Source organism: Wyeomyia smithii, chromosome 2 (genome assembly GCF_029784165.1).
Source record: "Wyeomyia smithii strain HCP4-BCI-WySm-NY-G18 chromosome 2, ASM2978416v1, whole genome shotgun sequence".
NCBI lineage: Eukaryota > Metazoa > Arthropoda > Insecta > Diptera > Culicidae > Wyeomyia > Wyeomyia smithii.
The window spans coordinates 103342954-103367927 of NC_073695.1; the positions used below are offsets into that span (position 1 = coordinate 103342954).

General features: G+C 36.6%; 1 protein-coding gene across 2 annotated transcripts in view; it reads left to right on the forward strand.

The window, feature by feature from the left end:
* Positions 1-24974, forward strand: part of LOC129723539 (peroxidasin) — a 248700-nt gene that overhangs the window by 217879 nt on the left and 5847 nt on the right. For both annotated transcript variants that reach the window (XM_055677818.1, XM_055677819.1), the window contains 3 exons: positions 3919-4122; positions 7928-8103; positions 24751-24920. In XM_055677818.1, coding sequence (XP_055533793.1) covers positions 3919-4122; positions 7928-8103; positions 24751-24920 — 550 coding nt within the window. The remainder of the gene's footprint in view (positions 1-3918; positions 4123-7927; positions 8104-24750; positions 24921-24974) is intronic.

A 24974-nucleotide genomic window follows, 5' to 3' on the forward strand; every position in this document is an offset into this window, starting at 1 on the left:
AAAAAAAACTTGCTTTAATCAATTAAAAGAGACCTTAATAAGGTTCACAAGAAAGAATGTTGAATGTGAAATTCTTTTTCTAAAGATAAAAAAAGAGCAGCTTCCTCCTAAATACCTAACAAGTTTTGCTGGTTTCTAGATAGTAATACAAAAACAATATAACTTATGATTGGTATGTACTTCAGAGCAGAACAATTCTATCTCTATGTAACATTGGAATATATTTCTGATCGACTATTTTTGATTTGGCTGAAACCAAAAATGACTATGTAGTACATACAAAATACCTGATTCTTGCAGTATGCAGATTGTTGCTGCGCGTGAACGAAAGTCGAACTAATTTGTATATTGGTGATTTAATGATGACGGCAAGGTGGCGAAAGGTGAAGCAATATTTTTCAATATCCTTGTATGGTCCTGTCATCTAATTTTCAATATCATCGCACGGTGCGGCCATTCATTTTCAATATACTTATACGGTGCTGCCATCTAAATTTTTCATTTTCATCTAGCGGGTTATGCACGATAAATCGATTTTGCTAATAACCAAATTTATATTATTTGAGTCATCAGATGGCAGCACTAACCGTTGTAAAGGTGTCTTGGGTAAAATGAATGAAAAAAACTGGAAGTCAGGTATCTTATTTTAGTCATCTTTGCTGGAAATTTGCGCAGATGTTCTTGTAGACTTAAAATGTTAGTTTAGGCTTTTATTTTTTTAATCAAGAATAACTTTTCAAATGTGTCAAAAAAATTTGTTCGTTTGGTATGATGTTTTCGGCAAAGTTGTATATAATAATTTGGTCATTCCGAGGGATATACACTAGAAAAAAATATTTTTTTTTGATTATATATCTCACACATTAAAATATTTATTTTTTTCATTGCTTTATTAAGGTGGCTTTCAGCCGGAGTTTTTTTGTTATAGTTTCAATGGACGACTGTTTAAAAAAAAATCATTTTACATCAAGAATTTTCATAAAATTTAGGTATGAATTTGCCAAAACAAAGCATAAGATTGGAACAAATTTTAAATAAAAACTGATTCATATAATACTGATTGATGTAATTAACAATGAAAGAACTTCGTTTTTTGTCTAAATCATGGTTCAAGTCCAGTGCTGATTTTTTTTATCTTTGAAGATGTCTACCAGAAGCAGAACGAATGTTTGAAAAACTGGTGGTTTGTGTTTTGATCAGATAAAGCATCAGAATTTATGGCAATTATGGCAAAAAAACACAAATCACAGACAAAAAGAAGTGCCTCTTCGAAAAATAATTCGGAAAAATCTTCGTTTTTGTTTGAAACGTTACTCTTCTGCGCCACCATTTGAGCTTGCTGCCTACTAACAAATTTTCGTAAAAACGGTTTTATCTTAGCCTGGCGTCACTATCACGGACAATTTTTGTCTTTACTAATAAGTGTGCACAAACAAACAAAACTCTAAAATAATCGTTATTTTTCTGGACGATGAAATTGTCATCGAGTGACACGTCTATTTGTCTGTGCACAAACGTTTCTGAACAACCTCTCGAGTCTCGACCCTATTTGTACGCAATATACGCAACCCAACGAATTTTCCTCGGTGATATCCAATCAAAGATTTCTTAGGAATTTGAAGTTTCATATTGTACAAAAAAAAAAAGAATGACAGTTGATTGGTACAATCAAGAAGAGATGCATTCGAAAATTCGACGTTAATGCCGTTAAATGATTTGGTTTCTGCATCATGGAAAGGCTTCATCGGCTTTTCTAAAATTTTGTAATAGTTTTTCGTTGATATGTATGTATGTATCTTTATGAGAAATTAATTGGTTTTTCGTCAACAGTAGAAAAAATCCAAAATTTTACTTATCACCTGTTATTTCCCCCATAGGTGGTTTTGCTATATAATTATTTGGTTTAGTAGTAGAAATCGACCTAATTCCTGTTCTGCTTGCTTGGAAGCTTGCGGTTATCTTTTCGTTGTGGTAACTTTGAAAGTTTCATCTTATTCATGATGCTGGTGGCAAGGCAATGCATTCGCCTATTTGAAAAGTTCTGTTGAGCGAGGAGAGCGAGAAGATATGCAGAAAGTCTGTAACAAGATTATTGGACTATTTTTAAACCGCACTAAGCATACGCTTATGTCTTTTATCTACATTGTTTGTACATTTTTGAGTATCTCTCAATACTCCTGGATTGCAAGCATATTATTTTGAAATCATATTGTTGCTTAGTATAATTATTTTCTGATTTTATTTCGTACTGCAAAGATTCATAACTAAAAGAGAGTGCTTTAATAGACGCTGGTTCATAACATTTTGCAAGCCAGCAAACGTTGCTGCTGTTGGCTATCCTGTGCAGTATAGATATGCATACTTGAAATAATATTTTCTAGGAAAATATTAAATCGTTCGATTATTTCAAACCGTTATCTATGCTTGTACACTGAGCATTTGTTCATAGCAACAAACAGGAATTTATCACATTTTATAGTTGGCTGCAATAGTTATTGAGCATACAACGACTCTATCTCTTAAACCACCCCCTTTGCTCGGAAATCGGAAAACCATTGCTCGAGAATCAATTCTTGCATAAAAAAATGTCGTTTTTGTTTAGTTGCAAAAACAGATATACACAACGGTGTCTAGCAGAATTCAACTGAATTGCTTCATTTTTGCTCGGGATGGTCGACTGCCCGTTGTACGTTGCAAGAGAGGAAAATATTCCAATTTCACATAAATAAATTGCATCGAAGTTATGCAGGATATTGCTGTTATCAGATCAGATCAGATGGTCAAATTAAAATTACAAATTACGCGTGTCCACATGGCACAATATTATTTTACTCCATAGGATTTCTGAAGAATAAAAGTATTCAATCAAACTTTTTTTTCAGCTCTTTAATTTTAAACTAAAGGATTTTCAGTACCGTTCTTAAAGCGAAGTGTAACAACGAGCAATAACAAAACCGGTGCGCGGTCAAATATCCTCGTCGCTGTGCTCTACTTTCCGAATAGGACAAATAAGAATGGAGAGAAGCTTCTTTGCTTTTTCGGTTTCATCTCACGGTTAGATCGGGAAAGGATCCGAATATATGTATTGTCTAACGTTATCTGCTTTTTATCCGCTTTTGAAAGCATGAAAGCCATTCGAAATGTGGAATACAAATCTGATACTGTTGATAATAATTTTGCACACTCTGCATTAAATGATGCGACAGAAGTGTAGAGAGATTTCATTTGAATGCTTCCAAATGCATTTAAACTTTTTTTAGGACACAAGCCAATTAACGGAAAGCTGTGTTCGACCAGCTATGAGTATCATTCTACTTTATTCTTACTTTACAATTATTACTTCTCATCTCTTAAATGGTCCGAAAATCCGTAAAATCAAATCAAGATGCATTCTTCTCAATCAACATCAAGAGTCCTATCTGGCAGCATCCATTTAAACAAATACAATCGAATAAATAGGTTAAATACTATGCAACTGTGGAATAAAATAGAACTGTACAGAGCTTTGTCTAAAATCCCATATTGATTACTTCTATCTAATTAGTTATACTTCTTTTAAAATATTATGCAAGAAATGGTTGTTCATATTGTATGACGTAAGTTTAAAATTTTTCATTGAAATCGGTCAAAAACGGTTAAAATTAAGATAAATCGACATCTATATTAATCTGAAAATACCACTGTAGTTTCATAATCGAAAAAAAAACAGAAAAGATTTTTACGTACCACGACTGTCCCCCGTGAATATTCGTAACCAAGTTTAGTGAGGTCAGCTATCTGTTGCTATTCGTTCTGTATGAACATTTGTTTTGTTCTATCTTTTTGCAGTGTCTGCTATGCCAATGGTAACATTGTTTTTACACTCCCATACACTTAAAGCTTCTTACCACACCGTTCGTTGTGTCTGTTTTCTTATAGCCGCTCCTCGGATCACACTTGCTCCGGAGAATGTAACAACTAAAACAGGCAGCCGTGTTACGTTGGAGTGCGAAGCGGACGGGAATCCATTGCCGCACATCTGGTGGAAGCGCAATGGTCAACCGCTTGTCGAAACTAACCGGATCTACCTTAACGACGACGATACCGAGCTTACCATTGAACACATCAAGGAGTCTGATTCGGGTAAGTTTTCCGTTCGGAGTGGGTTGGGAAAATAGAGGACGTTTTTAGACTGCATTTCGTTATTGCCTCTCATGCAATGGTAAATACGGTTTGCGGACTTCGTGTAGATACAATGCAGTTTGATGTAAGGACAAGATTGCTGGGGCGGAAGTAAGTAACGTTTACACTTGCTCCTCTGTGACACAGGGAGTCTGTTTGTGGATGCCGCGACTGTACACGACAGCTGCCACTACTTATCTAGCTCTGTTGCATTGCACTGCTGGTTGATCTTGTTGCTCTTTGTACATAGCTAAATTGGTCCCATCAAAGAAGAGTTCTGTTTACTAAAGGATTTCTGAATAGAGTTATAGAGTTATAGAGTTATATTGGCTAGCTTAGTCGAAATAACCCGTAAAGACCCGGGACGAAACTTGTTTTTTTAAATGCTCGTTCTCAGCACGGGAATGGCCGATTTGGGAAAACTTGGAATTTTATTCTAGGGGAATAGTAGCTCTAAGTTTTGGTAAATGTGCCACCCCTCTGGACCCCTCCCCATTTTTGTGAAACGCAAATATGTCTGTGTTTTTTGAAGTAGAATACTTCTCTCAGGAAGTTCGGCTACATAGGGATGTGAAATGAAAATCTAAAACCGAAAAAAGTGAAAAATATGTCCAATTTCAAATGCTAATAAATCGGTTAGTATTCGATGGATTTCCTTCGGTCTCGCAGCAATAGATTGGAAAATCTTCTAAGATTCTTCACAAAAAAAGATAATTGTAATTTTATATTTTATTATTCACACTATTGTACTATTGAAAATAGTCAAGCCTTGTCAAAACGAAAAATTCGACCTATGATTGGTCGTTATATGCTTGCTTCCCAAGCACGGTCGACAGGATCATATACCTTGCAATTGAAAACATGCTATTTGGCCTATATAAGAGCCTGTTTCAGCCGGAGCCGCTCATAATAGTTCTAGACAGCGACAACAGCAGTCGTCCTTCCTTAGCAGCAGCACTAGCCCTGTGGTTGGTCACCACGTCTCAGGAGCAGCGCGGTTTTTCTCAGCGTGTGTCGCCAGACTGCCATTATTCCCCCCGTGTTGGGGCAGCATGAAGATTGCCATCAGGAATTCCAATTTTGAATATCAAAATACCTTTTTCGAGGCAAATGAACAAGTCATTGAAAGTTAATATTTTTTGTCAACGCAAGCAAGCATTCTGTGTTGCATCCTAGCAATTTTAATCTGTCGCACCCGTTGAATTTACTGAATGTAAAATAGCTTCCACAGTGCATGTTGTCCGTGTATCTTAATTCCCCCAATGTTAGGGCAGCTCAAAGGTTGTAATTAGCAACCGATTTTGAACCGCAAAATGCTTTTTTGAAGTCAAATACAAAAATAATTGAAGGTTAATAATTTTCTGACATCAACACAAGCAGACATTCTGTGCGGGATGCAATTAAAATTCTGTTGTAGTTGTCTAATTTTTACTATATTTAGTAAACCCCCCACTGTAGAGGCAGCGCAAAGGCTGCGATCAGCATAACCGACATTGAATAATAAACTGCCCTGTTAGAACGCATTCACAAAAGCAGTTAGTTCGACTATGCAGAACTAATATGAAGTCGATTCAATCAATCAGCATAAACAGAATTTCGTCGTCTCCCAGCTGCCAAGTTGCAACATGATGCAACACGCAACAGCGAGCAAACGAAATCGCTTGATGATACAAACCGCAATAAGATACGGGTTAAAACCGTTGCGTGTGTGAGAGCACCATCGGTGTTTATTCGCTGGATACAAAAATCAAATGCGAATTGTGGAATAATTTGTCTGAAGAACATTAGGGAATGGAACAACTGAACTGATAGGGCGTGGCCTATTACGTAGCACCCTTCGGCTATAAAGGAGTGTTTCTGGGAAAACTAGCTACATTCAATAGTCGGAAGGTGAGCTGGATGGACCGTCCACAACGTTGACAGCAGCAGCAGCAGATATCAGCACTCAGCGGTAACAGAATATATCAGCGGGTTGCGCCTATGGCTGCCTTCAAATTAAATAAATCACTTGCCCTGTGGTTGGTCATCACGTCTCAGGCCTCTGCCTGAGAACGAACGCCAACGCGAGCGATCGGGCGAGATTTTTGCCGTACATCAGCCGGCACTTCCTCTAATGAAAAAGTTGGATCATTTTGTTCAGAAGAATATTACTGTCGGTAATATTACAGAGCTGCGATTACATTATATCCGATATGGAATTGAACCATTGTTCTTTTGAGGACAAATAAAACACCTAATTTGAGGAGTTAATAGTTTTGGGTACCAGTGGCAGTATGGTAACAGCCTCAGCGGTAGGTGCAGCCGGTACATCCATGAGGCGGATGTTATAAGGAAGTAAATGGAAGCGGCATGGCGAAACAGTTCGGGTGTGCTTAGACGCGCGCCATTTTTTGTTGTTGATATTATTCCCCACATGAAACGAAGCGCTTTCGTACGATAGCGGCGGTATTAGCGGTAGATGCATTTGCCAACACTTACTCCAGTAAAGCCGTGTCTAATTTTCAATGTGAAAACACCTTTCTATTGTGTTGGCCGTGCTCATTAGGCCTCTGCCAGGCTAAACGCGAAAAGCGGCGTGAACCGTTTCGCCCGGCCGTAGGTTAATGTGCAGCCGTAAGTAGAGCTGTGTAAAAGTATTCTACTTCAACCTCGCGGTCTTGGCTTTGCACACAACCCTCCTGTGATTTTTTTTTCTAATTTTCCAAACAGATTGAGCAAACACTGGGAATTTTCATACGTATCAATTGCTCCATGTATCAAATCATGTCAGGTGGGTGAAATATGGTATGTAAGAGTGAATTTTGGAGTTTCCAAATGATTTCAGTACAAAATCACAAAACTACGTATTTTTATAAAAATTCAAACAACAAAACCGTTTTTCAAATTTGAAGCTCTACATTTTTTCGGTAAGGTCGCCTGAATCAATACGCGATGAAATATTTATTTTAGCATGCAAACATTTTGAGAAAAACCAGTTTAAATTCACCAAAGTACGTATTTTCATGGAAACATGATTTTCTCAGTCTCCCACGGTAGGTTTCCACTTAGCTCTTCGATTTTAAAGCTCTATATTTTTAGAGTAACGTCTTCTGAACCCAAAGATGGTGAAAGATTTTTTCTAGCATGCACAGTTTTTTCAAGTTTTCATAAGAACTCATACTTTAGTGAATTCAAACTCGTTTTTCTCTAAATCTGTACGATGACAAATGTTTTCAGTTTTTATCCTTCGAGCTTATTGCTAACTTTTTCCGCTTAAGAAGCATCTAGTATAAGTAGTAATAGAAAAGATAACTTTGCGATAGATGATATTAAAAAGCTCAGGGGTCCAGAGATATCACTTACGTAGTAGTTGCGGGATCGTTTCCTATATAGAGAAGAAACGCCCTAATAATATCAGTTTCATACGTAACATAAGAACACAAAACATTCATTCTCGTAATGCTAGTGGAGAACATAGGAGTATATACGGCCTCTAGTAGCAACAAGTAATACCACTAACATCCTTTTCTTTCCTTTTATTGAGTTACGTTCTGGATCGGGAGGCGTCGATTCTGATCAGCTTGTATGCAGGATGCACATCAAGTAGCTAATCCCAAGCAACAATTGATAAATTTGATGCATCATTTCATTCGATCCTAGTCTGTAACGAAGCTCGAACTGATCTATTATACTATAGTGGGAATTCAGTCTAGATTTTTCGAATGGCACGTTATTCCATACTGGAATGTAATACTTTTCTTCTGTTTTGTTTTTTTTTTCTCACCAGGAACCTACGTTTGTGTAGCGGAAAGTGAGCTAGGCAAAGTAGAATCGGCAGCAGAAATTGTCGTGATAAACGACGTTGGACCACCGAAATTTCTCTTCGAGCCGTACGATTTGGAAGGTATTGAAGGGACAACTATTGAGCTGCCATGTAAGGCCGAGGATGACAATATTCAGCAGGTAGGTACTCGATAAGGAAATATTTCCTCGTGACTGTCTGACTTCTGTCGGTGGGTACAAAAAAACGGTACGTGGAATGAAGCGCCACCAGTTTTATTTTTTTTCGCGACCGAAAAAACTTTGATTTATTCATTTATTACCTAACAGGAAAGGTAAAAAGTCCAATCAACATTAAACAATCTCTGGAAATGATAAAAGTTATTGTTATTGGCATATTGTTTGTAATGTCATACATGTTATTATAATTATTATTATTATTATTTATTTATATCAAATTTTGTAACGTAAGACTATGTCTTTTTATGTTACATTATGTAGTTTCTAGTAGAAAAGTGCCGGTCTTTAATTATACTTGAAGTTGTTGAACTACAGTAATTTTCTTATAAATATTCTCACTCTTCGTTTAATCTTTTTCTCAACTATCTCACCTGAAATGCTCTTTACATCCCCCCTTAAAAGCTAAAAATGATTTTTCATTAGAGAGATAAACAGGCAATGAATTCCAATGCACCACACCTCTGACAAAAAATGAATTTCCGTACTTGTTGGTGCGATATTGCGGCAGAATAAATTTTTTATAACGATTGCTCCTAGCAGTTTGCAGTTTGCTGTGTAAACAATTTGGTTGTTTTGTACCCGAAATAGCGTGCAAAAGTAAACAACTACGAAGTTTGCTAAAATTTTCGAAACGACATCCTATCGATAAGTACTGCAAATGTGAAACACTGGAGTATCTACTTAAATTAAAAACGTATCGTATACATGAATTCAAGGCAACCCTCATTTGGTTGAAAGTTGCCACAGATACGGAATCGAGCAAAAAATCGCAAGCAATGAAATAAGGCAAGATCAAACTTTTGAATAATTTTAATTTTGTATCAATAGCCAAGAATGATGAAATTCTTTTTAGCGTACGCAAGCAGGCATAAATTTTCCCACATTGCGACATAACATGTTTTTCCCATTCGGAGTTCGAATCAATACGAATGCCCAGGCTGGTTACATTTTCTACAAATTGAACAACTTCATTGTTCAATTTCAAAACTGGTAGTAGCGAGTTGTGTAGGTTGTAGGTACTAGAAAGGAAAACTGCATTTGTTTTTTTGGCGTTAGCTTCCGTGAACCAAATCATTTCACTTTCTGAGTCAATTTTGGCACTTGAAATCAGGAATTTATTCCTTTAGATTTTGATTTCTTTAGGAGCCATTAATTCAAAAAAATGAAATGACAGCTTACGGTAGATTACAAATTTACTTATATTTTACAATGATGCAATGGTAACAAGTGTATGATAGTCATGATTGTTTCCGTTTTTTGCAAAAGGGCTGAAAATATGATAATATAATGATAATATTAACAATCTCTGATACTTCACTGGTATCAGGTGTAAATACTGCCACCAAGGTTTACATATCAACACTATTATAAAGGGTGAGGAAATTATCGACGATGGACGATAGATCTTCCACAGATATGGCATCCCAGGCTTTGGTTAGACTAGCTTTCAAATGATCCAATGATTAGTGTGGTTTAGTACAGGCTCTGAATTCAAGAATAGACCAAACGGAATAGTCTATTGGATTTAAAAAAGGGGAGTTTGAAGGCCATTCATCTTTAGTTAAATATCTCGGAAAAAGTCTGCTACAGAGTTCTAGTGTTTTATTCGCTCCAAGCGATGGAGCTCAATCTTGTTGTAATGTCCATTAGAGTGGCCATATTTTATATGGCCGTTTTTGAAACTATCGATCTTAACCCTCTGGTGCCCAAGTTAATTTTCAGACGGACTTCAAAAAAATCACTATGAAACCTTATAAACATTTTGTAAGTATTGATTGAAGCTTTTTAGAGGTTTTACTGAAGACCGCCTAACGGCGGCACTGGGCACTAGAAGGTTAATGAGCGCCGGGCTGAAAAAGTTTCCTTTTGACCTCTACAATAAGCCATGAAAATTTAAAGTTGATCGGAGTTTATTTAAAGAACCCACAAAGCGCTTGTATTCTAGAAATCGATTTACATGAAAATTGTACGGATTTGTTTTTTTCAACATACATCTCTCGATAAACGTATTCAAATACACTTGTATTTTTATAAAACCGTTATATTATTATCCTGATTTAAGTCTAAAATGATCTAAAGCTTTTGGTGGTTGTTAAAAAGTTCGGATGTTGAATGAGGTGGATATTTTTACGGTATGAATCAACAACAATATAAACTGAAAATCGTTCGAAAAATTCTAACCGTGTTGGAACACGGTTAGAATTTTTCATAAATTAAACACAATATTCTGTGGCGTCGTTTATAGCGAATAATTGTTGACAGAAGTTTGCTATTCCTTTTTTTTTATATTCGGCTGGGTCACGGTCGGAAAAATCAATATTAAATTCAAAACTCGAAAAGAAAGCATTGGTTTTGTATAAAAAATGGGATAAATTACATATTAGTAACCGTTCAGGATTTTAATGCTTGCAACATTCGGCTATTTAAGGCCAATCGGTATTGAAACCAAAAATGGCCGACTTCGAGCCACCACTTTGAATTTTTCAAAGGCACAAGACTCGGTAACAGGTTATGCGTCATCTGTGAAAACGCTGTTTTATGTTTGCTGCGGTGAGGCAACCATAAAATAGCGTTTTCACAGGGAATGCGTTATCTATGTCCGAGCCTTGCGCTTCTGAAAATTCGAAGTGGTGGCTCGAAACTGGCTGTTTGTGGCTTCAATGCCGTTTCACTTAAAGGACCATTCGCTTTTAATTTTTTAAATTCAATTTCAAGCGGGATATCAAGCCAATCAAACTTTCAGTTCGAGCGTCTGAAACAACTTTCAATTTCGATATATGCGTAAAAATCACGTATATAATTCGTAACTTGAATCATACATTGGATAGCATTCGTACACCCGAAAAACACCTGAATGTGAAGTTTGACTATAAAAAGGACATGCCTCGAATGCAATTTATGGTCAATGATCAGAGCAATTTTTTCTCAGGCATTACATTTTTTTACCATGAATATTGCGTGTGATAAGTGAAAATGGTCGCTTTACAACCAAGAAATGTGAATGCTAACTCCAAAAGCACTTCATAATCACTGCGAACTTGATTGCATAAAATTGCTTGATTTGATTGCAGTCTTCATCGAACCATTTCGAGCGAACTTTTGGATCATTGAAGCTGTGAATGATTTCGTTTTCGAAACTTTTCCGATATATTCCAATCCACTAGCGTACTATAAACTTCTTAGGCGATATTTTTGCCGGAGGTTGAATCAATTTTAAGCGCGTGCTGTTCCATCGTAACTCATAAGAATTGCAATTCAATTAACATGAGATCTACTGACTATATTAAAAAAAATCACCATCCTAGTGAATTTAGGTCACTAGTGCTGAACTGTTCCATAGAAAAAACATTAATAATAATAATACTAAAACTAACATTAAATTCATACAAAAAGCTCTTAATAACTTTAATAATTTTCTTTCACCCCATGCCCCCATGCAAAATTGTGTTATTCAGGGATGGAAGGTATTCAAAATTGCTTAAATTTAGCGTTACGTAACATGCGAATGTCCCTAATGGTATGGTTTTATGATTAAAGAGTATTTCGACGCAAAATATACAACTATTTTAAGAAACTAAGGCAAAAAACTTCATAAAGAGATAAAAAAACAGCAATTCTTATGAGAATTTATTTTTTTAAATATAAGCGTTTTGTGGGTCCATTAAATGAACTCTGATCAACTTAAAATTTTCATGGCTTATTTTTGGAGTAAAAAGGAAACTTTTTCCGCCCGGCGCTCATCGACATCGCATGATGGTACAAAAATGGCCACTCTAATGTCCATTCAGTTTTACCGAAATGTGCACGTGCCCAAGGTGCCACTGTGCTTTTGGTAATCAAATTGATTGATTTTTACACTCTTTTCAATGAATATTAAGGGGGTTTTACCGGTAGCCGTGATTCCCTCCCAAACCATTACCGCAGCTGGATGATGTGATCGAGCTATGTTTAGTCACTTAGAAGAGCCTTTAGGCAAAAACTGACGGTCATTTTGGTGGTTATGGTGCTTTCAAAATCGTTAAAAATCTGTCCACGTGGAATGTGGCTGGCCCCTAAGGGACGCTCTACTCCACCAACGATTGCTTCTAGTACTGAGCCGACGCAGATCCAGTCAGTACGCCGCGTTTTCGCCCTTACTTACGACGCAACTTTCGGCAGGCACTTACTATAAATTTCCCCGTCCACGGCCAGTCCCTATCAAAAAAAGAGCGGCTTGGACATCCCCTTCTGGCTGATTGTCAGCCACAGCAGCACCTTAGTGGGGAACTTGGTGTGTCAAATGAACTTCACCTTGGAGCTCCTTTCCTTCATGGAGTAAGTAAAATACAAAGTGCCCTGCCAGTCATTGCATTGCATGTTCTCCAGGTAATTTTCGCAGTTTAGTCGGTGGTAATAACCTCCCGACCAAGCGCACCCAGCGATGGAGCCACTTTTCCCTCGGTCTTTCTCTTCAGCAGCGTTGAGAGGTATCCAGATTCAGCTGGATTATCCAGATTTTTGAACATGTATCCAGGTAGACAGCTTTGATGTCCAATTATCCAGATTTTTCATGGATGATCCAGATTTTATCCAGATTTTATTTTCTCTGTTCCGCAAAAAGGTCATCACTTCAATTTTGGCGCGAAATTTTGCAATTTTACCACCTCAAATTTTGCGTACCTCAAGACTTTTATCCGAAAAATTAACCTTTCACCCCACGAAATGACCGCCAGATTTTTTCCAGATTTTTATTTTGCCTTTTCCAGATTTTTAAAAAAATGACCTGGCAACGCTGCTCTTCAGTATCATTTGGAGCTCCGGTGTCCACAAAGTGTCGCACAATATCCGTTTTTGATGCGGCGGGGTTCTTTGAACGCGCACATTGCTGACTCATGGGTTACTATGATTGATGCTGCATGGGTTGTTTCATTAGTGCGCGGAAAGGTAAACTCATGAAAAACCGACTATTTTTTAATGCAAACGTTAAGGCTCAACAGTTTTGTCTCCATCCAAAATTTAAACTTAATCACACTTCCGGCAAGGGTAGTGAAAATCTCACTTTTTTGACCAATGAAAAAAATGCATATGAATAAGTTTTCGAAATCGAAATTTTGTTTGATAGCAAATCGCTTAGAAATGCATGATATCTGTAGCTTCATAAGCTCTCGCTCTCGATATCCATTAAAAAACGGTAGCTCGCACATGTGTGCGGCAATTTTAAGTATAGAACATAGAAAACATTACATTTTGTTGGTTTTGTACGATAATCCCGTGTGGGTAAGTACCCACAGGGATATTTTCCGAGTGGGTACTACTACCCATACTACCCACATCAACCGCCGGCCCTGGACTTACTGGTGTTGAACCATTAGAAACTATGTCAAATAAAATTATTAACAATTTTCGACAAAAATCGTTGCAATCCTCAATTGCTACGATAAGCACTTTTTATAGCCAATAAGTTAACAATTAAGTTAGTTGTAAGTTTACTTCCCCTTTTCTGACAAGTAGGTTTAAATCCCTACGAATGAGAAGTCCTAATTGCGAAAGCAAACAAATTCTAACAATTAAAATTACAAATTTCTAACAGTGTTGAGAAGTCACCAATTGTGATTGGACACACATACTCATTACTTACTAATATTTATTATTTTATATTAATATTAAATACTTAATCTTCTAACAAATTCCCCCCTTTCATAAAAAAAGTAACACTGCAAAACGGTAAAAAACAAAGATGTTCAAACAGCAAAAACGTCCGGACAATGCCACAAAAGATCAAAAAACTACTAGTCGCAGTGAGGTCCATACAAAATTTTCACAAAGTGTAATCTAGTATAGAAAACAAAGACGTAGTCCTACGTCAAAAACTCGTAGTTAAGAATGGATGTTGCACACACTAAAGATTATCACATTTTACAATATTCTTTCCATAATTAAACTCGAATAGCCCAACAACGACTCAAGATAGGATGTTTATGTGTCCGTATGTCTTGAAAACTTCAAGTGCACTAAATGGCGGCTAGACGCAATGTTTACATTCGGATACACTCTAAAATTCTGTAAAACACACTTAAATCGTGGTATCCGTTTAGGGTGGTAAATTTTTCTGCGTAATTTTTTACCCTTTTTCATAATTCATCACATAAAATCTTAGGAAAAGATGTAAACACCGTGTTTTGCAAAGTTAATGTTATGGATAAACATACATTAATAAATTATGGTGGAACACTCATTAAATTTACATTTCATCAGAAAAACAAAAGTGGATACATTTTTTTGCATACTGCATAAGAAAAGTTTAATGATTAAATTGATTTTCAACACAAAAAGTATTAGTTTAAGGATGAGAAGCATTTTAGGCCTTTCCTACACTACAAAAAGCACGTTAGTATGCCATGCAGTCCAGTGCTGCAAAACCATTAGTTAAACCGACCCCCAACGTTGAAAAGTTGAAAACACACCAAAAAGAATTGTTTCAGGCTAACCATGGTTTGGGGCCGTTCAATAACTACGTGAGCATATTTTTCAAATGTAGAAACGGCCATATTGGAAACAGATTTGAAAAAAAAAATTGTCGCATCGTTGAATAAATCTTTTGGATTACGATTATATTGTAAATCTTACAATGCTACATACCTTGCTATCGATATTTCTGCTTCTTGAAAGCAACTCACAAGTCAAACACTGAAAACTGGGACGTTACTTTTTCAAGTGAGCAAGGAAACATAAATAAACAAGGAAAAATTTCTTCCTGTTGCATAGTGATACTTTGTCTGCAATCTCCTTAAGCAAAAAACACTACCTCAGCCCGCGCCTACTTTTTGACCAAACCGTTACACCATGTTCTACTCATCATGATACCAACATCGATACATTCAAAACAAAAGAACGAAATGATAAATCAAACGAAGCTGATTTCATGAATCGGCTTATACGAAGAAATTAAATGATAAACCGAATTTTTACGAACTTTTTATAATTGAGTTATTACATTTCGTTTTTCGGGAGCGTCAGACGAAAAGTTCGCAACATAAAATCCTCTGCGATCCCTACTATGCAAACTGAAGTGAGATCTGTTCACTAGTTGGGAAAGTTAAATCGAAGATTCCAAATATTATAACGATTCGGCAAAGGCATTGTGCGCAACCAAGAGATTGTATAATTTCACCTAGAAGGCTTCAAGCGTTTCGAAGTATTAACTACCATCGAAGTGAAAGCGCTTCCACTCGATGGACTGACTCGATTGCTGACCGGGCTGTTGCGCTGGCACAACTCTGGACAGAAAAACAGACGACGAGAATGCATCATAAATCTGATTTAATGGATGGTATAAATTTTCGATAACGATAAATTATTCAAGCAGGAAAGTAAAATTATTTCAAAACTTTAATTTGCACAATATCCTCACCAAAGTAAGGCTTCGTGCCCTGAAACTTCATCAGCTGAGCCTACAGAGTGTTGTTCGGAAGGGGGTCGAAACGATTTCCATAGGAAAGCGCGTTTGAAGCCAGATGGTTCCAGAAGTGAGATTAGCACGTTCACCCGAAAATGGGACGTAGTACTTTGCATTTATTAAGATGTTATCAGCTGTAAGTAAGTTCGGATCGTAAATTTTGCGTAGTCGATTCCTACAAGAAGATTTGTGTTACTCTGTAGCTGCATGGGGATGCTGGGGTCGTGTGTAACCGTAATTGATAATCGCTGTTTGTTAACTGGAAAGCGATATTGTTTGATTATAGCTGTTACCTACAACTAATGCACTCGAGGTGAGTCAACTGTATGAACTGCAAAAAAATCTATTGTCAAATTATACTCTTTTCAGTTGTCTTTCAAAATGGGGCTGGATTTATATTCTTCATTCACGAGTTCATAAAACTTTTTGATAAGTGAATGATTATAAATCAAAGACCTAATTTAGTAAGTTATGGGTTAGCACTATAATAAAGTGTTTTATATGCAGCTAATTTTGTTTTTAAACATGATTTTTATGATATTCTTTGGCAGTACCTATGTGAAAAACGAGACAAACATAAGGCGGCATCCATAAATTACGTAACGCTCATAGGGGGGAGGGGGAGTATCCTTAAGCGTTACGATTTGTTACACAGGGGAGAGGGGGAGGTGAGTACAGCGTTACGTAACGAAAAATCTATGGAGAGACTCTCAAAAACGAGCATTTTCATCAAGGAAACCCTTCTGCAGCGTTACGTAATTTTTATGGGGGGAGGTGTTAGCGTTACGTTTCGTTACATATGGGGGGGTGGGGGTCCGAAAATTGGGTTTTTTGCGTTACGTAATTTATGGATGTCGCCTAAGCGTTTGCAAGACATAGTAGATACAATGCGAAATATTTTCAATCTAGATATTTATCGTCACTTGGTGTCATTTTTTATAGGAGCATGATGTTGATATAGCTGGTGGAATTACAAGGTGCCAGAAACACTATGAACATTGAGATGTAACAAACAATATTGCAAATAGATCTACGACGATTGCGATATTTGTGATTGCCATTTTTTATGAAAATCTGCATTTGTTCACCTTCGAGTAACCTCTTTGGTCTGCTGATAAAAAAAACATAGTTAAAAAAAACCTAAATTAATCCACCTAGCGGTCAGACTCAGCCTTTCTCATTCAAACTTATTATTTGTAAAAATAGATTTTCATGAATGCTTAAATCTAATAAAGGTATATTCACTCTTTGTGTTCTAAAATATTGATGTAGTAATTGAAGTGTAAAATATGAAATTTGACGTAATGTTAGTGCTTGAGAAATAGCGAAATAAAAGAAATGATTCTTAATTTCGAACAATTTAATCACGAGCGATACCGAGAACGTTCAAATAGTACGATACCACATTTAATTTATGTTGAGGCGACATATATCGATCAAAGCAGGTATAGTTTTAAATAGTCTTTGAATTTATTTCCATAACTTTTGAGCCACATATCAAATTGTTATGAAGTTTGTTATTTGTAAGTTTGAGAGATGACTCGTTCGTATGACACTAGTTATGTTCAAATAAGTCATGTAATCTTTGAGATAATAGACTTTCGTTGTTTTATTATTATTAACAATTTAATACATAACGGTTGCTTAAGTTCGATTATAATGAAATGAAATAGGAACGTAAAGAGCAGCCAAACTTTTAAACCACGTGTTCAATCATAATTCATCAGTTATCCCTTAACTAGCCCGCTTATCTCATAATAATGTTGATCAAATCGGTTGTGTAGTTACTGAGATAATGAAGTTTCGTGATTTCCACATTTCGGTACTTTATAGACGAAGTTACAGTCCGATTACAGTAAAATTCAATAGGGTGCTTCGAAGCAGCTTCACTTATTAGTTGACACTAATTTTGTGGAAATCGGGTCAACCTTCTCTGTGAAAAGTGAGTGAGTTCAAGTAGTCTTCGGAATATGTTCCTCTCATAGCTGGATTTCACATTTTTAAACATAACAGGCAAAGTAATGGTCCGATTGCAAAACAAATCAATAGGGTCTTATGGGGAAACTAGACCGTCCATTTGACACTGATTTTATGAATATCGGTTCCGCCATCTCTGAGAAACATGAGTGAGATTAAGTAGTCTTCAAAACACGTTTCTTGTCATAACTTTTGAACCACAAGTTCAATCTTTATGAAATTGAAAGGTTATGGGTATTTCAGGTAGCCCGTTCATTTGCAACCAATTTTGTTTTAATCGGTTGTGTAATTTTCGAGATAATGATGTTTCATGATTTTTACATTTTGATACCTAACCTCTAAACTAAAAATCCGATTACAATGAAATTTAATAGGGTCTTATGTAGGGTGGTCGGTATTACCGACTTTTCGAAAAACCGGTATTTCGGTATTCATAAAAATAAAAACCGGTAAAACCGGTAAAAAACCGGTATTTTTATTTTTTTCAGATTAATACAAACCAGGGGTGACTCATGGTCTTTAAACCTATTTTTTCAACTGCAAAATTCTTAAAATCATAGTTTCGGGAAGTAATGATGATTGTCTTCGAAAAAAAACTCTGTACTATTTAAAAATAAAACTGAAAAATAATTAAAGGGTGTCGAACGTCTCCGGAAGTGGTTTTCTTCGGCCGGTTTCCTGCTGCAGTCTTATGCAAAAACCTGTCGAAGTGAGCCACTGCCGAAGACGTTACCTACATAAATTTAATTTTGAAATTTATTTTTTGCTTAGCGTCTCAGGTTGCATCTATGTATGGACGTGTCGCTGCGTGATTATGTTTTTGCATTTATGAGTATCTATGCTCCATTATGATCCAGATTTTTTTGTAAGATTAGGACCTCTGCGACCATTGTTTTGATCTCTTGTGGCATACGATCCAGATACAACACTGGATAACAGTGTTTGAAAAACTCCAATGAATGAATCTAGTGATATGATTACGAAGAACATAATTTCAAAACTCATGTCATAACAAAAAAACATGCAGATTTTTATTTTAACTTTCTTTCGCATCGCAAAGCTTAGTTTCAAATTAGTGAATAACTTTAAAATTCGTAGAAAAACAATAATTGAAACTGTTGAGAAGAGTATATGAATGAAGTAAAAAAAAGAAATCACGATCAGACCAGAATTTACTTTTCACGAATCCGAATGAATCGAAGGCAAATACTTCTTTATTCTGCTCGATGCTCTTTAAACAGTTCGTCCGAATTATTTATTATTATAATTATTTCATTAACTTTAGCTCCTGATGGAGAAACGAAAAATGTGGCATATGAACAAGTTTGTAACTGAAATAGAAATAAATATTTGAAATGAGAGGTTGGTAAAAAATATATAAAAATATAGAAAATGATAGAAAAAGTAGAAACTTTTACACGAGTAAGGCCGGATACATTCAGCTAGATGCTAATAAAAGCCCGCTGCGATACGGGCGACGAAGCTTTGACCATGCTACAGGCTACAGCTATTTAAATTTCACTTTTTCAAGGAGCAGTAATTTTTAGGATGAAATTCTTCATTGGTTGATTATTTCATCCTGTGAACACTTTGTATCAACAAAAATAAATTCCTAATCCAAATTTTATTTATTTATTTATATTTATTTATTATTTTTAAATAGCACAAAATGAATAATGACTTGCGTATTTTCGCTGACATGATTGTGATTACTGCCTCAAACTATGATTTTCATAATTTGTAGTTAAACTGGTAGGTTTAAAATCCACGCGTTGCCTCTGTGAGTATGAACGTGTAAAGAGATTAGCTGTTATACTTAAACAATGAATGTGTTGCTTTATTGATATGAAGTTTTTTGACATATTATCGATACACACAAACACATCGTCTGAATCCGAGCAGATTGTTAGAAAATAACAAAAATTGATTCATAGGCAAGGGTTAATTAATATTTAATGTTGCTTCTGTATAAATGTATTTATTATACAGGATGTTAGGGAGCTCACATAAAATCCTTTAAGGGGCGATAGAGGACCATATTTGATAAGAAAAAAAAATCCTTCTACACATATGGCCAAAATTCAACTACTGCAGAGTTATTCACTATTTTCAGTTTTCGGTTATGTTTGCCTTTAAGGAGCAGAAAATTGTGAATTTTTGAGACACTATTGATTACGAAATTTTTTTCAGCTCTCCAAAAGAACCAACATAACTGAGCTAGCTATCATACTTCTTGTGATAGACCTCGTTGAGATGCACATAACCAAAAACTAGAAAAAGAGAATAACTCTTTAGTAGTTAAATTTTGACCATATGCGCAGAAGGATTTTTTTCATCAAATAGGGTCATCAATCACCCCTTAAAGGATTTGATTCAAAGTGAGCTACCTTACACCCTGTATACATCATCATGTGATTTGTAACGCCTACCTAAGTGAGTAGCATTCATTAGCCTAACAATGATTTATGAATATTGTGACAAGTTTTTTTTTTTCAATTTAAAGAAAAATACCGAAAATAGCGGTTTTTTCGCCTCTCCAATACCGGTATCTCGGTACTGAAAAAAATATCGGTTTTACCGGTTTCACCGGTTTTTGTTGTACCGGTAAACCACCCTAGTTTTATGGGACAACTAGACCTTTCATTTGCAATTAATTTCATGAAAATCGGTCCAGCTATCTCTGAGAAAAGTGAGTGAGAATAAAAATCTGCACATACACACACACACACACATACACACACACATACAGAAAATGCTCAGCTCGTCGAGCTGAGTCGAGTGATATATGCCATTAGGCCCTTTGGAGCACTTTTATACTTTCGGTTTTGCAAGTGATTGCTATACCTTTCTAGGAGAAAGGCAATACCGCGTAAATTCCGGAACCCGCGTAAAAAAAAACCGCGTAAATTCCGGAATCCGCGTGAAAAAAAAACGCATAAATTCCAGAACCCGCGTAAAAAAACGCGTAAATTCCGTAATCCGCGTATATTCCGGAATCCGCGTAAAAAAACCGCGTAAATTCCGGAATCCGCGTAAAAAAGCCGCCTTAAAAAAACGCGTAAAAAGCGATTTTAGTGTACACTACCCGTCATAAGTTTGGAATCACTTTACTGAGTATTGCAACACCCAGTTTGAATATTGCAACACCTCCCGAAAAGTTTAGCATCACCTGGAATAGGCGCATATATCTTGTTTTTGACAACCTAGAAAGTTGCGGTTTTCAGCAAAATTGTTCAGAAGATCAAAGGCTACTGTATGGTAGCCAATTCAGTGTGAAATTTTACCGCTTGTGGCGCTAATGGGCACACAATGTGTCGTAACAAATTAACTAAACTTAACTAATCTCACGATTCCGACCTGCTAGAAAGTTGCGGTGTTCAGCAAACTTGTTCAGGATGCTAAAGGCTACTACATGGTAGACAATTCAATACTGAATTACCCCGCTATGCGGCGATAAGGTGTATGCAGATTTTCGTATTTAGACTTCAACTTATCGCGTGATTATTACTACCCACAAAGTTGCAATCTTCGGCTAAGGCCACCAGTTTTGGTCAAGCATGTCGAAACACAGTATAACGCCGCATGTGTGTTCCAAACTATTCCATCGATTCTATTTTCATTACATTCAGTGCCAACACAAATCAAAAACACCCAGTGTTCTAAATGAAACACGACTTCGACAACTTGGGCAACCACCAGGGCGAATGTTTTTGACTTCGTGTATACATTTCGGTTGTCTGCTCGTTGGATGGGGCTTACACGCGCCTTCTCGAACGCGCCATGTACTGAAGTCACAACCACTCAGCTTGCATATAAGCCGACGGCGTTGCGTGATTGGTCTTCAGCTTGCAGCGGAAAGTAATAAGAAATGCCCTCTTTGGTGTTCAAATCCTTAATCATCGGATTAGAGGCATATCTACTGCAGCTGTTTGCAGCCGAGGTAATCAATTTAGTCGCGATATCAATTTTCAATTTTCCCCATTGTAGAATGGGTTGTGAATGTTGGTGATCAAACTGTCAACATACCAACACAGTCGCATGCTACATGTTGTGCCCTCCTCAAATGAAAGCACTTCTATATAATTAACAAGCTTACGTATTGTGTGAAGTGATCAAACTGTCAACATTCAAATTGATTTCACTTCGTCATGTGTAAACAATAGATGCTTATAGAATTGCGTAAATAAAATTGTTACTGAATATTGCAACCATCTAAACAGTGTTTAAGATAGAGTAAGTTGAAAACACTAAAAACTTTATGCACACTAGCAGCACATTAAAAAAATCTGTTAGCCAACCAGAAACTCTTGATCTTTTGAGTAACTTTGCTGAAAATCGCAACTCTCTAAATGATGGGATTAGTGAGCTAAATAACGTTCAAAACACGCGAAACTACATGCACACTAGCGCGGCGTTGCGGCTGAATTCCGCACTATACTGTCTGCCAATTACAAGCCCTTGACCTCCTGAGCAACTTTGCTGAAGACGGCAATTCGTTAGGTTTCCAGAATCAAAAGATAGAGCTACATAAATCTGCCCATTTTAAATGATGCTAAACTTTTCGAGGTGTTGCAATATTCAAACTGGGTGTTGCAATACTTAGTAAAGCGATTCCAAACATATGACGGATAGTGTATGTTCATGTTCACCAGGTCTTTTTCCACTGTTTGGCCGATTGCACCGACCTACTTTTTTTTCCTGTATGAACTTCCTCACTGCGACCAGAATCGTTGATCTATTGTGAGATATGCCCGGGTGTCTGCTGTATCCCGCACTTCTTGTTTTAGCAATACTGCTATTGAGAAGTGGCATGCTTATTATTATTTTTGATCAGTGCTTGTGTGTAATGTTCTTCCCCTCGTTTTACACGCTTACTGTTCTTCTATACCGAGACTCCTTCCTCCTGCCAAATATCGCCAATTATAATTCCCTGGAGAAGTTTTGTCTTGCGTCCTTCTGGCCAGTTTTATTGATAAGAGGGACTTATTTTTTGTTAAGAGGAAGTCACGCAAAGGTATTCTAAAATTCAGCGTAAAGGAAGGGTAAGTGGTGGGGAGCCTGAGAATAAACTCATACCTAAAATTTTTTTTTGAGATCGAATGGCCTGATTCTACTAAGATGCAAACCCACGAGAATTCGCTTGACAAAGCGGACTCTGTAACCTTGCGGCTACGCAGCTCCCCCGACCTCCTTGCTTTCCTCTTCAGTCTTCAGTATCCTTTGGAGCTTCTTGTCGCTCAGTGTCGTCGGCCGTCCGGGTTTTCTTTCTATGCTGTGATTGTTGTCCAAAATGTTCTACATGCCGAAACAAACTACATAACATTTAATTTTTTGAATATTTTTTTCACAGGATATATATTTTTTTAAGGACAAAATTGTTATCTGCAACTTTAAAGACACCATGTCAATCGCACAAACCGTTTTGGAGATTAAAAACATTTTTACAGGCAAAATGGTTTGTTTGACTCACATAGTGTCTTTGACAAATTTGTAGATAATTTTTTTCTTACAAAGAAGCCCTTTTTTGACTTTTTTTCCTAATTTCTCCACGATCGGACCGGTTTCAATGTTCAGGTAATCTTTCGTAGTTTTTTATAGAAAAAAATCAGATTTTCAAAAAATGAAAAGCTTCTTGAAAATGAGTCGTGTTCCAAAAATTTAAGCAATAACACAAAGTAGCATCTTTTGCCCATACAAACATCTTTACAATATTTCGGCCAAATCAAAAATGGTCGATTAAATTGGTTGCCCGTTTTTTGTGGGATTGCTCTGTTGATTATTAATTAAACGTTTCGTCCAGAAAAAAAAAGGATGCATTATAACATTATTTTCAGTTGAATTCTGTTTTAGTTGTTACGCACTGGCGTAGCGTGGGAAGGGTTCGGAGGAGGTGATCCGCCCCGGGTGACACCCAAGAGGAAAATATTCATACGTGTCACCTTCGAAAGGGTGACATCCGTGAGATTATTTATCATTTAGGTGGAGGTCGAGCTAAAACCCTCAAAAATTGTATAAAATTTTCGAAAATGGGTCATTTTTTCCACCACCAACGCTAACACGGCGGCTTCAGTAAACTGAGTTACGACTGTGTCAAACATTGGCCACACGCATGTAGTTTTTCAAGTTAATTACCAACTCATGTCAACTAGAAAAACATCACAAGCCGCACTTAAATGACTTTCCTAAATCGGCCTTCAGTTGCCGGCTAAGCATAAGCTAATTGAACATAAGTTCAATTAGCAATACTCATCATGCGAAATAAACCACAAAACAAGACAATTAGCATTCTGAGATAACGGAGTTAATGGAGCCTGGTTTTGACTAACTAACCGTTAACACAGTGGCGTAGCGTGACCGGGTGACACCCGGAGCGGAAAATTTGGTTGTTACCCCTTTCCCCCTGGGTGTCACATTTTCGAAAAATTTATATATCCTGTGAAAAAAAAATTAAAAAAATTAAATGTTTTGTAGTTTAAAAAATCAGATTTTTAAAAACTTTAGATAATTATTTTTGAGTTTTTTCTAATTTTTTTACAAAAAAAAATTATTCTAGAGTGTATATTTTTTTTTAAGAGACGAAAATTATTATCCACAACTTTGCCTAAAACGTCACACCGATCAAACAAACCGTTTTGGCTCTAAAAATATTTGTAATCATCAAAACCTTTCCAGCATAGCTTTATTAAATAGCTTCTGATTCGAGTTCCTAAAAACAAAACCAATAGCACAAAATGGCATCTTTTGCTCATAGAAACGTATATGCGTAGTTTCAGCTAAATCAAAAATGGTAATTGAAAAAAGTAATAATACTGAGACATTTTTGTGGAACTACTCAATAGATTTTTTTGAATGGAATATGAATGATTTTCAGGTGGTTGGCGCTTCGGAAAAACACGAGGGCGTATTTATATTCGTTGTCTTTTAATTAAACTGAACATGTGTTTTTTTTTTGTTTTCTCATTCTCGATGGTAAATCATCACCTGAACTGGACGCTAACTCAACTTCTGCAATAAATTAACACGATTTCCGTCTTCTGTTGTGGCTTCCTGTTCCTGCTACCACTTTCATATTACCCTCCGGTCCTCGAACAATATCATCACCTTCGATGATGACCGCGGTGAATTGTGGCTTACCACTGCAATAACTACTGGAATATCCTTCATCCGTACCGGCCCAGACCAAATGGCGTAAGGATGGCCGAACGCTAACCCAAACAGACAAGTATCGCTTATCGTTGGCAGGCAGTTTATTTATTTCCAATCTCACCGAGACGGACGAAGGACGCTACGAGTGCTCCCTGCTAAATCAGTATGGGCGTGCCACAGCCAGTGGTTTGCTGACGGTTAAGTAAGTGGTTGAGCATTGAAATCGACTTTAATTATTCAATTTCGTCTTTCTCTT